Genomic DNA, 14,272 nt, shown 5'->3' with positions numbered 1-14,272 from the left:
ATTTTTCTTGCTGTGTCTCATTATGCCAGCAGGTGGCAGCACGTTAGTCGAGTCGTCTGTGTTGCTGCTCCGTCCACGCGCAGAATTATGTCAGGAAAAGTCGGAGGAAAGCGCCAGAGTCCAATTTGGGATTACTTTATTTTTGGGATTACACTTAATTATTGCAAACACGACTAAAACTAAATTGAAACTAATCAAAACTAAACTGAAACTAAGGATTTTCAAAAAAATAAAAACTAAACTAGCAAACAATTGGTAAAAACTAATTAAAACTGATATAAAATTCAGTCAAAACTAAATAAAAACTATTAAAACCCTGCCCAACACTGATCTTCTGTAACTGCCAACAAAAAGTGCTTCAACAACATATTTTAACAAAGGCTGAGAATACCTGTGCATGTCTTATATTTTTCTCTTAAATGATTTAATAAATATTTAAGAATTTTAATCTGGAGTACTGTGTGTAGAATACTGAGGTCAAAATGAATGTCATCCTTTCTGGAATAAGCCTGTGACGTGACAACTTGTTATTTTGAGGATGCAGTGGTACCACCACAGGACCAGGACTCACAGGGACCTGCAGGAACCGTTTAGAACCATCGGTTTGGCCTCTGTCAGGGGTTGTGCCCCTTTAAACAACTTTAACTTTAAACACCTTCATGGTTGAATGAGGGCAAAGGGCCTTGAACCCTTCATTAGCTCTTGCACACAGAGCTGGTTCTGCCTCAGTGTCTTCAGAGAACCAACCATGTAGAGCTGTGGGCTGGTTCATATGAAGATACATTTGGGGTAAATTCCGATTATGGAAGACCGTATCTGACGACTGACGCTACCATCTGTCAGCAGGAGCTCCTCCCAGAACGGGTAACATCAAAGGCTCCAACACTGGACCACTAAGGTGCTGGTTTTGGTTTTTGGTACCCGCCTTTAATAATAAGATCAGGCACCGGCACGTAGTCGGTATGACTCCGGTACATCACAGCTGAACTGTTTCACCTCAACCAGGATCCAGGTTCATCTCCTGACTAGACTGACATATCAGAACCACCCCCATTGGAACTGCCAGGACATACGGGGAGGGGGGTATATAGTATAGGGTATACAGTCCTGTAGGAGGCAAATACTGATTTCACACAGGAAATTCAAGGACCTTCTAAGAAAGGTTTACACGTGTTACCATAAAAGCAGGTCTTTTTACTAGCAAATCTGATATGCACCCTTTGAGAAGGGCCAACCTATCATTAAGTCCTCTAGACCTGGACCAGGATCATCCTTCATCGCTCGTCCTGGTTGGTCAGAAGTGTACATGTCCCGACTGTGGGTCAGAGGGCGGTCCTCCTGGGGGCACATCCTGTAGCAGGGTCCTGCCCAGTGGCCTGCTGATAGGATAGTTCGGGGCTGGAGCATCCTCGGCCCAGTCTATTCTGGGCAGCAGCTGGTCCATGTGAGGTGGTCTGTGCAGAACTGGGTAGGTTGTGATGTTGTGCTCCCGCTCAAGCAGCAAATGTCCAGGAGCTCGATTTGCCCCATCAGGTCTGTAGGGTGTGATGGTTAGAAGAGACGTTTCCTGGTCCAGGGTCTGCAGGGGCTGGGCCTGCTGGTCCATCTGATACAGCTGCTTCTTATGGACCTGGCTGTGGTCCTGGTGGTCCACTCTAGGGGTACACAGCTGCTTCTTGTGGTTGTGTAGATAGTCCTGGTGATCCAGCTGGGTGTGCTCCTGTTGTTTCTTCTGGTTCTGGATGCTATCCTGGGCCTGGTGGTGTATGCTGATGTGGTATTGTGATCTCTTCTGATTCCGAGAAATATCCGGATCATGCTGGTCCATCTGGGACTGGTATGGTGGTTTCTTCTGGTTCAGACGGTGGTCCTTTCCCTGTTCATCGACTGGAGCCTGGTACTGCTGCTGCTCTGGCTTTTTCTGGTTCTGGAGCTGGTCTTGGTGATCCTGGTTCTTCTCGAGTTCCATCTGAGCGTGGAACTGCTGCTTCTTTTGGCTCTGGATTTGGTTGTGAACCTGGTTCTTGATGTCCTTCCAGTGCCGCCCCCTGAGGACTGGTTCTAAGTCCAGACAGCGCTGACAGACCTCCTTACCTGGTACGGACTGGACCAGAACATGGACTCCCAATTGCCTCCAGATGGCCTCCTTCTCTGCAGAGGACCACGGCCGCCGTCGGACCTTCCTGGGAGCCACGGGGACTGAAAAACCAACAGAATTGGAGCGCTGCACGATCAGACTAATCTGCTAAAGTCAAAGTAGCAACATGAATCCAGGTGGACTCACCTGAGACAGATGTCTGCATTCTGGCTTCAGGTGGAATCGCAGAGGTCACTGGTTTGTTAGAGCTCTTTGACAGAACTGTGAACAAAGGTGGGCACAGATAGCCAAACAGCTCCAAATACTGGTTCTATAAAGTAAGAAGTTCGGGAACTGACCTGCGGCGAGGTGTGGACTCACCTTCTTGTCTGAGGTCCTTGTCCAGTCTTATCTGGACAGGTCGTTTCTTTGGTTTAGTTCCTCCATCTGTAGCAGCTGGAAAAGGAGAAAAACTGGGTCAGTAACACAAACTCCAGCTGAAAATCCAAAACTACAGTCACATCCTGGTTCTTCCTAACCCAAACATTACTGGACTTACTGAAGATGCTAAACTAAGCAGGAGGACTGTGGTCTCACCTGGATCTGGGTTCTGCAGCCCCAGGTTGTCCCACTCCCGGCCCAGCATGTGGTAGAAGTCGGTGGTCTTGGCGGCAGCCTCCCAGTCTCCGTCCTGCAGGCTCTCTCCAATAGCAATCTCACAGACTGTCTTTAGTGTTGTTTTCACCGCCAGTGGAGGGCGGCTCCACCTGTTTCCCGCTGCCTTCCTGGCCGCAGACAGCGCCAGGCTGAGGCGACCTGGGGCCAGCAGGTCCTGCAGGCTCTGGACGCCGGAGTCAAGGGATTTAGCGGCCAGGAGCAACCTGCCAAGTTCCCGGAGCTTCTGGCTTACGTAGTCGTACCTCCTCTGACCACTATCCTGGTTCCCCATCAGCTTGTTGCCATACTTACAGATCAGCCAATCAGACTTCACCTGGAGGCAGAGAGGAGCCAGTTACCATAGAGAAAGGTCAGAGAGTGTAGATAGTGTTAGGTGCACAGACAGGTGTGGAGACAGGTGAGCCGACCTCGTAAGACACGTTATCTTGGTTCATGCGATGCAGGATTTCACTGCAGCTCTCAGACGCTCCACTGGAGATCGGCAGGAGCCGCGACGCCGCTGCCTGCACCCTGGTCCGTTTCCTGGCTCGGATCACAGCGGGGTCAGAGGTCGTGTTCTGATCGACACTTGGGTCAGAGGTCATAAGCTGTTTGGTCCCGGTCTCTGCAGTCTCACCAAGGGAATCCTCAGGTATGTCCTCTCTGGTGACATCACAGGGCAACTTACTTGTGGAACCAGAGGTGGCGTCGTTGGCGGGGTCAGCGTTCGCCTCGGCTTTGGACGGGTTGATGGCGAGCTTCTTGCGACACGACACCTGATGCTTCCACAGGTCAGCACGAAGGAAAAATCCAAGACACAACGGGCATGGCAGGTAGTTCCTCGCATCCACATCCTCAGAGGGCTGACGCCATGGCACGATCTCACCAGTGCCCTGCCGGATCACCTGAGGACACACAGGGAGGCGGAGTCAATGAAGGAAACCTCACCCGTAACAGACAGGTAAACACAGGTGTTATTGTAGCATCTTTAAGTTAAAATATAAAGCTTGAGGCAACTGTTTATGTGATTTCCTGCTATAAATACATCCACTGATTCATTTTGCTTATCTGGGGCCGAGTCTTGGGGGCAAGCCCAGACCTCCCTCCCGCTACGTCCTCCAGCTTGCCCTGGGAAACACCAAGACATTCCCACGCCAGCTTAGAGACATAATCTCTCCACTGTGTCTTCTGATGGGACATGAACGCCTCACCAGGAGGCCCCATCTCCAAGGGAGAGGAGAGGCACCTTTCAGAGAAAGCTTGTATTTCACCTTCAAATGTTTTTTGCCTTGTTTGGTATCATTCTCTTCAGCTCAGTCTCACGTGTCTGGATTTACAGATATGTCAGTAAATTGTCAGTAAAGAAATGTGTTTGTCCACCAGCAGACAGAGGAGCCACCACAGGGAAAAACCTGCAGGCCCGACAGCAGCAGGTGGACAGTGGAGAGTCTTTACACTGCAATCTGCCTTTGTGACATTAATTAGTGCCCTCACTGACACGCAACAACAACTACACAACACGCTAACTATACACTCCACACTGAGCGTCACAAATCTTCCACATCTCAAAACCGGTCTCTCTCTCTCTTGCTCGCTGCCGCCACCCCTGTAGATCCTAGAGGTGGGAATCACCATACGTCCCACGATACGATATTATTGCAATTTTTAAAATATTTTGCGATATTCATATTCTGTACATAAAGGTAAACTTTATCAATATTCATTTTCTCTAATATCAAAATCTCACACTCAGTCTTTCTCTCATTTCAGTTTGATTGTTGACAAACTGAACGGTTTGTATTACAGTCTAGTCCAACTTAACTGAATCAACCATCTGGTACAATTATAGCTATTCTGAACTATGCAGTTTATGAAAACTATGCAGCCCCTTCAGCAACTGAAGAATTTGAAAGTAAATTAAAACAAAATATAATTTTACATTAAATAAAAAAGTTTTAAACTTAATTAAAATAAAACATGTCTTAAATTAAAATAAGTAAACTGTCATGTTTATTAAACACATTTGGACAGTGAAGGAATGTCAGGATTCTTGCTCAGAAAAAGGATCAACATGCTCTGAAGTCAGAGCACAAAAACCTTTTTGTAACAAAATATCGATTTCTGCTGTCCCTGTATCCATACATTATTAGCAAACAAAATATCACCATGCTACACAGTATCCATTTTCCCCCCACCACTAGAAGATCCGCCCCTGTAGATGCGCCCCTGTGGATGCGCCCCTGTGGATGCGCCCCTGTGGATGCGCCCCTGTAGATGCGCCCCTGTAGATGCGCCCCTGTGGATCCGCCCCTGTAGATGCGCCCCTGTAGATGCGCCCCTGTGGATCCGCCCCTGTGGATCCTCCCCTGTGGATGCGCCCCTGTGGATGCGCCCCTGTAGATGCGCCCCTGTAGATGCGCCCCTGTGGATGCGCCCCTGTAGATGCGCCCCTGTAGATGCGCCCCTGTGGATGCGCCCCTGTAGATGCGCCCCTGTAGATGCGCCCCTGTGGATGCGCCCCTGTGGATGCGCCCCTGTGGATCCGCCCCTGTGGATGCGCCCCTGTGAATGCGCCCCTGTGGATCCTCCCCTGTGGATCCTCCCCTGTAGATGCGCCCCTGTGGATCCTCCCCTGTAGATGCGCCCCTGTGGATGCGCCCCTGTGGATCCTCCCCTGTAGATGCGCCCCTGTGGATGCGCCCCTGTGGATCCTCCCCTGTGGATGCGCCCCTGTAGATGCGCCCCTGTGGATCCTCCCCTGTAGATGCGCCCCTGTGGATCCTCCCCTGTAGATGCGCCCCTGTGGATCCTCCCCTGTAGATGCGCCCCTGTGGATCCTCCCCTGTAGATGCGCCCCTGTGGATCCTCCCCTGTAGATGCGCCCCTGTAGATGTGCCCCTGTAGATGCGCCCCTGTAGATGCGCCCCTGTAGATGCGCCCCTGTGGATGCGCCCCTGTGGATGCGCCCCTGTGGATGCGCCCCTGTGAATGCGCCCCTGTGAATGCGCCCCTGTGGATCCTCCCCTGTGGATCCTCCCCTGTAGATGCGCCCCTGTGGATCCTCCCCTGTAGATGCGCCCCTGTGGATGCGCCCCTGTGGATCCTCCCCTGTAGATGCGCCCCTGTGGATGCGCCCCTGTGGATCCTCCCCTGTGGATGCGCCCCTGTAGATGCGCCCCTGTGGATCCTCCCCTGTAGATGCGCCCCTGTGGATCCTCCCCTGTAGATGCGCCCCTGTGGATCCTCCCCTGTAGATGCGCCCCTGTGGATCCTCCCCTGTAGATGCGCCCCTGTGGATCCTCCCCTGTAGATGCGCCCCTGTAGATGCGCCCCTGTAGATGCGCCCCTGTAGATGCGCCCCTGTAGATGCGCCCCTGTAGATGCGCCCCTGTGGATCCTCCCCTGTGGATCCTCCCCTGTGGATCCTCCCCTGTAGATGCGCCCCTGTGGATCCTCCCCTGTAGATGCGCCCCTGTGGATCCTCCCCTGTAGATGCGCCCCTGTGGATCCTCCCCTGTAGATGCGCCCCTGTAGATGCGCCCCTGCATCGGGCTGTAACGTTTAAAGCTTCCACTTGAGGGAGGTAACTCACATCACTGTAATAGTGTTGCTTTATTGCATTACACTCAGTGCATTTCAATCATTTATCCTGCGATTTTGATAGCTAGCAAAATAATAATAATTTTAAAAATTAGTATTTTTAAAAATGAGCAACGTGAACAATCTCGAAAACTATATTGAGCCTTAAAACTCTGACATTGTGAAAAGAGCCAAATCCTTTTACTTTTCAGGTAGATTTGGTCCTTGTCACGACTGCAGTGACTGCAGTGAGTGTCTCACACTGAAACAAATATGCAGCGGTCCAAGGAAGCAGGTTACAAGGAAGTGTAAACGCAATGTTGCGTTTACACTTTTAGACTCATTTTGTTTCTGTGATGAGAAAATGATGCAGTCAGACAGTTAGTTATGCTGAATGAAATACTGTTCAAGCTCTTTTAAGCACCACACCTGAAATTCAAGCACTTTTCAAACCTTGACAATATTAATATAGACTCTGCTTCCTTTACGGAGGATGAGTGGGATTCAGGAGGTCGTCGAAGTCCTTCCACTGTCTGATCATGTCCTCAGCTGAAGTCAGCAGCACTCCACCTAAACTATACACAGTGCAGGTGGAGCACTGCTCTCCTCCTGAATCACGGTTTGTCCAAACTGCTCCCACACCTGAGGTTTACCTTCAGAGCCACGCCTCATTTGGCCTGCACCTGTTGGCTGCCTCTGAGGTACCACAGACTAACAAACCCTGACCCTTCAGCCTGATGGTCCCCCCCCCCCCTCTGCTGTCCACCACCTGGTTTACTTACTTTATACAGCACTCTTCACAGGACAAAAACCACATGGTGCTTCAGAATAATATAAAACATAAAACAGCACAATCAAATATTCAGCTAGTCTAAATAAATTAGTCTTAAGATGATGTTTAAAAGAATAAATACAATCCAGGGAATCCAGAGAATTGCACATCCTGGGGGACGCCGCTCAGATCTGTCCCCTCAGGTTTAAACATACCAACAGGTTGAGGCTGCGAGAGGGAGTGTGAGGCTCTAAAAGATCAGTAATGTAGACGGGAGCGTCGTGACTCAAAGCTGTAAACGTCAGAACTAAGACTTTAAAATGTTCTGGAAGTGTAATGTACGGAGTCCCGCAGGGGACATGGGAGAAAAAGAAATTAAGACGGACTTTTGCGAGATCTCGCAAAAGTTGAATTCCAACAATGGCTAACACACTAAACAGCTACTTAGTTGTAATGTTATTCTTTCTGGGTCACAAAATACACTTTTAAGATATTTTGAGGCGTGAATGTAGTTGTTTAAACGTCAGATACCTGCTCGGTTTACAAGACATCACATATTTGCAAACGTGCTCCGACGTTTTTGGGGATCTGACACCACTAGCTCGAAGCTAACGGGAGGTCGAGACCTACTACAGCCGGGAGGAACACCGCTTTCCCGGCACATCGTGCCTCGACCTCCCAGTCGGCTTCAAGCTGGTGGCCTCCGGCTAAAACTTTTTCGCAAAAGTCCATCTTAATTTTTTTTTCTCTCATGTCCACTGCGGGGCTCCGTAGTAATGAGTGTAACACTGGTGTAATGTAGGGCTGGGTATCGTCAATCAATTTGATTCTGATTCACGAGGTCCTGAATCGATTCGATCCACGATTCGATTAGAATCAGGCAAACTTCGCCTCAGACAGTCAGAAGAATTATAATTCTGATTATTCATCAGTACATAACTATTTTTATATCTATAAAAAGAAAGCTGACACTGGTGAGACTTTATCACAGCAGATGTCTTTGTGTCAAAGTAACTGAGGATAAAACAGAAAAACACGAAGCAGATTTTCTGCCCTGAGATTTTATAGCAGTTAAAAATATTCTGCAGTGGATCAAAAATGAAACAAAGTCATGAATCAACATGTGAACATTACCTGATGCTGCTGAAGTGAAGCAGAGCAAAGTTACAGACGATTACAGACACAGCCAAGGGTTTGTAATTTTGCAGAAGTTTAAGAAGTTTACATTTCTTCAGTATTGAACAGCAGAAATGAGGCTTTACTGTCGCCAGTTGGGAAACTGTTCTTCTACACTGAGAGAGATTAATGGTAGTAGATAGTAATCACGAAGTGTGATTTTATCGTGGTGGCAGCAAAACAGCCAAAGTCCCCAAAGAGGGAAATCATGTTTATGTGAAGCCACATGTGAAGCATAGTTCGGATCTTCTTTTGTTGAAGGTTTAAGTCAATTTTGGTTAAGAGAGACAAAACTGCATCTTGAGAATCGAACACAAAAAAGACGTAAACACAAAGCGCGGACCCGTCAGCGCATCACAATCAGCGGGCTGTCGGCTTTCTCACCTGATGGCGTGTTCGTGAGAAACATCTCACTGGTTCTGATCCGTCAGAACATATCGATCAAATATAAATGGATTCTGGCGTTTCAGCCAAAACACATTTATATTTAAAAATCGATTCAGGATTTTAATGAATCGATATCACGTTATTCAAGTCAGAATTGATTTTAACCCCTATTGTAATGCTCTTTTACGTGTCTTAGAGAAGACATAAAAGTAGGGATGCACCGATACCGATACTGGTATCGGGTATCGGGGCCGATACTGTAAAATGTGTGTGTACTCATACTCGTAAAAGTTAACCGATACCATGAACCGATACCAACTTATTTCATTAATCAGAGGGTGGCTTGTCATTTCTGTTGTAGTTTTTTAGATTGGCCACTAGGGGGCCAATTATTATTTTATTTATTATTTATTTTATAATAATTATTTTGTTTGTTTACAATATGGACACTCTGCAATAATTTAAAAGTTTATTTTATTCTCAAACAGAAGTGTTTATTTATTATTCTGAAAGCTCGAGACAGTGTCAATAGTTCAGTGATATTTTGTTAAATTACAATGTGGAGACTCTGCAATAATTTAACAGAAGTGCTGATTTTTCACTTGAAATTTTTTTGTGGTCATTTTTATTAAGATTTTATTTTTTATCGGCAGAGAATAAAATAAAACCTGTCTTCCAATTCATTGTGTGTGTGTGTGTGTGTGTGTGGTAGAAGTATGGGTTTTTGTACTCTGTATCGGCAAGTACTCAGATCCGTATCGGTATCGTATCGGTTTGAAAAACTTCGTTGCATCCCTACATAAAAGCATGAATAATAACTCACATTTAGAAAACAATGTTTGCAGTTTGGAGACATTTCTTAGCTGAAAAAGGTTCCTGATTAACTGACATCTCTGGGACACAAACCCCTCCTCCTCAATAAGCCAGGAGTCTTTAGTTGTCGGTAAACCGACGCCCCCACAAACAACTAGAGGCACCTGAAAGAAACAGGTAAACTGACACACACACTGACCTCGATGTTGTGTAGATAGTTGCCTCGGCAGCGCAGGTGCTCCAGCAGCAGGTGGCGTTCTTTGGAGCCTGTCGGCAGGGTGCTGGCAGCCAGTACTTCCTGTTCGTCGGCGTGCTTCCTCAGCAGGTGGCGTGCGATCTTCACCTGTGGCCGTCGGCAGAACACGCAGTAATGCTTCTTGTCCCAACGGCGCTTGCCGCCGCTCCACGTCCTCTTCACCGTCACGCCCTCCTTCTTGTCCTCCTGGCCCCGCCTCTTCGATTTCTGACCCCGCTTCTTCTCTATATGACCCCGCCTCTTTGCTCTCTGGCCCCTCCTCCCTAAGGTGCGGCGGTGTGGCTGACGCGCAGCGGGCTTTGCCTGCTCTTTGTCAGGAGAGGACGGGGCGTCGGAGGCCGGGACCTCTGTCTTGTTCTCCATGGCAACGTCAGCATGGTCCTCCATGGCAACAGACCTCGATGACACCCTGATGATGAAACAAAGAAGCAGTGAATGAAAGAAAGAAAGCGTGTTTCAAACATCTGCACTTCAGTATTGTTTTCAGCTTCCTACTCTAAACATGGAGGAGCAGCAGGTGTTCTGGATCACCTGAGCCGCTGATCAGAGACCTGAGGAACCATCGCAGGGTTCTGACACTGAACGCTCCTCACAGGGTTAGAGGTGCAGAGAGGTTCCTGCAGGGCTGTTGTGGTGGAGTCAACATGAGGCCTCCTCCACATTTAACATGACTGTGAGGAGAACACCTGGACCAATCAGAACCAGCTCCCCGCTCACACACACACTTCTACAGCTCCACATGTGACAAACATCTGGATTATAGAGGCTGACACACTGATCTACCCCAACATCAGAAACACCTTGAGGAACCACCTCCTGATCTGGACCAGAACAAACAGAGCCTCTCAGACTGACCCTGCCGGTCGTCATCAGCCTGCAGGTGTGACAGGTGCTCTCACCTGTGCAGTGACCGGGCTGGAGTCACGCCACGCTCAGGTGCGACTGACAGGCGTCTCTGTCCGATAATGGAAGCTTATTTACGACAGGCTGATGCTAACAGCTAGCAGCACACAGGCTAACGCAGCTGTTAGCACGGAGAGCTAACGTGCAGCTAGCTGCAGCTAACCAGAACCGGGATCGAGCGCTGCTGGGAAACGGACCAAACCGGAAACACGACCAGAACCGTTAAGTGAGAGTACAGAACCGGGACACTCCTCACCTGCTAACTCCAGCTCTGCGCTCCTTTCTTCTTCTTTTACTCCAACGCTTCTTCTTCGCTGTCGGAGGTGAAAGGGCGTGAGACCGGTGCGTTGGCGCCGCCTGCTGGTGTGGAGGACTGAGGCTACAGATTCCTGTTAAAGTCAGGCGGTCCAGCCTCGAGTCTGTGATGGATGACGCTTATGTTCTTCTGTCAGATAAACACAGAGGAGTCTCCCTGCAACACTGTGTTATATGATTGGTCTGTACTGAAGCACCACAGCATTAAAATGATGAGCGCACGCTTGGTTAACAGGGCGGCTGCAATAAACACGAACAAACACAAAGGTAAACACTGATAAATGTGAACTTTATCGGTGGATACACCTGGATGCACCTGTCTGCTTCACTCTGTGGCCTCTGAGGCTGTGATTAGAGATGCTGAATGAAATGTGGCGTGGTTGAAGCTGCCGCTGTTATCTTCATAAACACTGTTCTTGTTGTCAGTCTGCATGAAGGACGTGGAGCCTCATTTATCAGCTGCACACTTCCGTATGCTCAGTTTTCTGTGGTCACTGCAGCCTCTGAACCTCCACACTAACCGGAAACACGTAATTTCAGTTAAATTGACTTTGACAGCTAAAACGAAAAGTGTTTTTTTAACACTCTGGGTTTATTAAAAAAAAAAAATCATCATCCCTTCAGCTTGTTCGTGGCAAAAGTGTCCATGTGTTATGTTTTTGTTTCTTTGCTACTTTTTCTGCATAAAGGTTTTTTCATAAATATAAACTAGTCATTACTTTTTACATTTTTAATCCTTCAAACACCTTTTTCTAGTACAATGCACGTGTTTGAAGACAACCTCAACACTCACCTTTTCATATATCAGCAGTGCTACTGGAAATTATTGTACAGTGGTCCCTCGCTATAACGCGGTTCTGTTTGCGGACTGTTTCTATGGGCAGAAATCTGTGCCATCAGGAACTGAATTTGAATAAGTTAAATTTGAATTTGAATTGTAACTTGAATAAAAGCTTTTAAAAACTGAATATGAATTAGTCTAATTTGAAATTCAATTTATTGGTTTGAAAATGATAATCACTAAAATGAAATTGAAATTTATAGTTTGAAAAAGAATGAATTTGCTTCGAAACTGTATTTTATCCTTTAAAAATTTAGCTCTCGAATAATTTCAGATTCACTTCTCACCATTCAGTTTCAGTTATTCAATTGACTATGTGCACGTTAGCATATGCTACTTCCGGTGCGGAAACTCCTGTGGGGAGCTTTGTTTCCGGTGTCCTATTCACGCCCTGTTTACGGTCCAAAACAAGTTAAGCAAATGAATAAATGAAGCGGCGATTTACATTTCTATAGATGTCTCGGGCATTTACCCAATATATCTGTAAATGATGTTCATCGACTTTTTGATATTTTTCCCCGCGCCTCAGAGCAAAAGAGAAAAGGATTCAAATGTTATATTTCTCAGCTGTCCCTCGTTTATCGCGGGTGTTATGTTCTAAAACTAACCAGCGATAGGTGAAATCAAGTAGCCAATTTTATTTTTTGACGGTGCAAAACGTTTTGTGGACATCGTGGACATACAGCACTGCACTTCAGAGTCACACTGCTAGCATCGATGCAGCGATTCTGTACAGGAGAGACGGAGGAGATCGTCTGCAGCGATCAGGACGCAGGACACAATGTGACGTAAAAAAAATAAGCATGCAAACTTGCACTAAAAATCTGCGAAACAGCGAGGTGAAAGGTGAACCGCGTTATAGCGAGGGACCGCTGTAATTTTGAAGGTAAGTCACAACATACTCTTCGTAAATACTAATGTATAGAAACCGTTACCAGCAATCATTCATTTTTTTGTGTGGCTTTTTTCACGGTTTGTTAACATGCTGTGTGGGTGTGTACTTGACTAGCTGATCTCGACATAACGGGGAAACATCTGGTTTGACTATTGTTCACCTGTAGTTTGAATGCTGAACATTTGCCTGTTTAAATCATGAGACCAGTCACTATACAGAGATGTGCTTCTGAATGTGGACGATGTGTCTTCTGCTGCAGTTCTGCTTGTGTTGAGTGATGTAAACAACTGATCGATCTAAACTCTTTAAACGTCAAAATTGATCATCAGATTTTTCATGACACAACAGTGGTGAGTGTTCCCACCTTCTCTTTGTAACTTAACGCCATCTTTCCCTTTTCGAGTTTTGGACATGATGTTGGAGAATATCTTTGCAGTAGCGATTGACCGCAAAGTAAAGCTACCGGAAATGTACAACCCCACATCCGGTCTCAAACCAGGAAGTTAGCATTTTCTCGTGCACAGGGGCTGTATCCCAGTTCAGGGTCTGCAACCTTAAAGGCCGCATTTTAAGGCCGATTACGTCACAGCGACGTGACGAAGGCTGTCCCAATTCAAAGGCTGCTCGAAATGCGGCCCTCAAATGCGTCCTTCATTTCCCTGAATTTTAAGGACGTGGCGGTGTAGACTTCGTGGCCCAACATATCCCAGAATGCATAGCGCGGCGGTGGCTGTGGATAATTTTCCTTAAAAAAAATGGCGGATGAGGGGCGCCCGAAGAGTAAACTTTAAGTAAGTACTGAATATTATGTCACTTATTTATATGCAAATGTTTAATAATGAAGAACATTAAAACATTCCTGTTGGCCACATGTCGGCAAAGTTATGTGACATTAGTGACGTTTGTACCAACTTGGTTTTAAAGCCTTTACCTTAAAATATACGCCTTTCAATAGTTGACCTTAATCAGAGAATGATCAAAGCTCATGTAGAAACAAACAAACAAATGAACAAAAGATTTTCTCCTTCATCTCTGTCAAACAAAGCTGTATGAAACGTTTCCAGCTGTTAGTATCATGGTTGCTAGGCAACCTGGGCAGCACGACAGAGGCTAGACCGTTCCATTTCACAAGCCTCACACTTACGGCCTTAGCGGTCTTTGAGTACGCGACCCTTGTCACTGTCGCTACCCGATCCGTACCGGAAACCCGATCGGTACCCCACATGCGTGAAAGGCTTCTACTTCCGGTCGAAGCGTTTTACGATAGTTACAGGTCAGAGTATCTGTTAAGATGTTAAGAATAACAAGTATCTCTTAAAATGTTTCCGATAATGAAACATTTCAATATAATGTAGACAAAAACAAAAAAATAAAAAGATAGTTACGGATCAGGACTCCCCGATCTTTACTGCGCATGTGCAAAGTCGGACCATACAAATCGGGTCTACCCAATCCGTACCGCGCATGTGCAGGGGTTTTCTTCTTCTTCTGTTCATTTAATGGCAGTTTACTCCCCAGTGTAAGAGGATACTGCCACCTGCTGACTGAGCAAATGAACCCTATTGTAAACTGAATTAGCGTCATTACAAACGTGTGTTAAA

At 46.9% G+C, this 14,272-nt stretch overlaps 1 protein-coding gene across 2 annotated transcripts; it reads right to left on the bottom strand.

Annotated features, from left to right (window-relative positions):
• Positions 1 to 131: 131 nt before the first annotated feature.
• Positions 132 to 11,011, bottom strand: LOC146520932 (uncharacterized). Of its 2 annotated transcripts, none has more exons than XM_085154345.1 (7): positions 10,877 to 11,011; positions 9,661 to 10,126; positions 3,163 to 3,639; positions 2,675 to 3,068; positions 2,459 to 2,533; positions 2,285 to 2,359; positions 132 to 2,199 (listed from the first exon to the last, which is right to left on the bottom strand). In XM_085154345.1, exons 2-7 carry the CDS (start codon positions 10,102 to 10,104, stop codon positions 1,295 to 1,297), a joined length of 2,370 nt encoding a protein of 789 aa, XP_085010471.1. In that variant the 5' UTR covers positions 10,105 to 10,126; positions 10,877 to 11,011; the 3' UTR covers positions 132 to 1,294. The 2 variants fall into 2 exon arrangements, with proteins under 2 accessions (XP_085010471.1, XP_085010472.1); XM_085154346.1 differs by having other exon boundaries at positions 10,617 to 10,919.
• Between the last annotated feature and the right edge of the window lie 3,261 nt (positions 11,012 to 14,272).

Source organism: Neolamprologus multifasciatus, chromosome 3 (assembly GCF_963576455.1).
Source record: "Neolamprologus multifasciatus chromosome 3, fNeoMul1.2, whole genome shotgun sequence".
Classification (NCBI taxonomy): domain Eukaryota; kingdom Metazoa; phylum Chordata; class Actinopteri; order Cichliformes; family Cichlidae; genus Neolamprologus; species Neolamprologus multifasciatus.
This window is presented reverse-complemented; position numbering and strand designations above follow the sequence as displayed.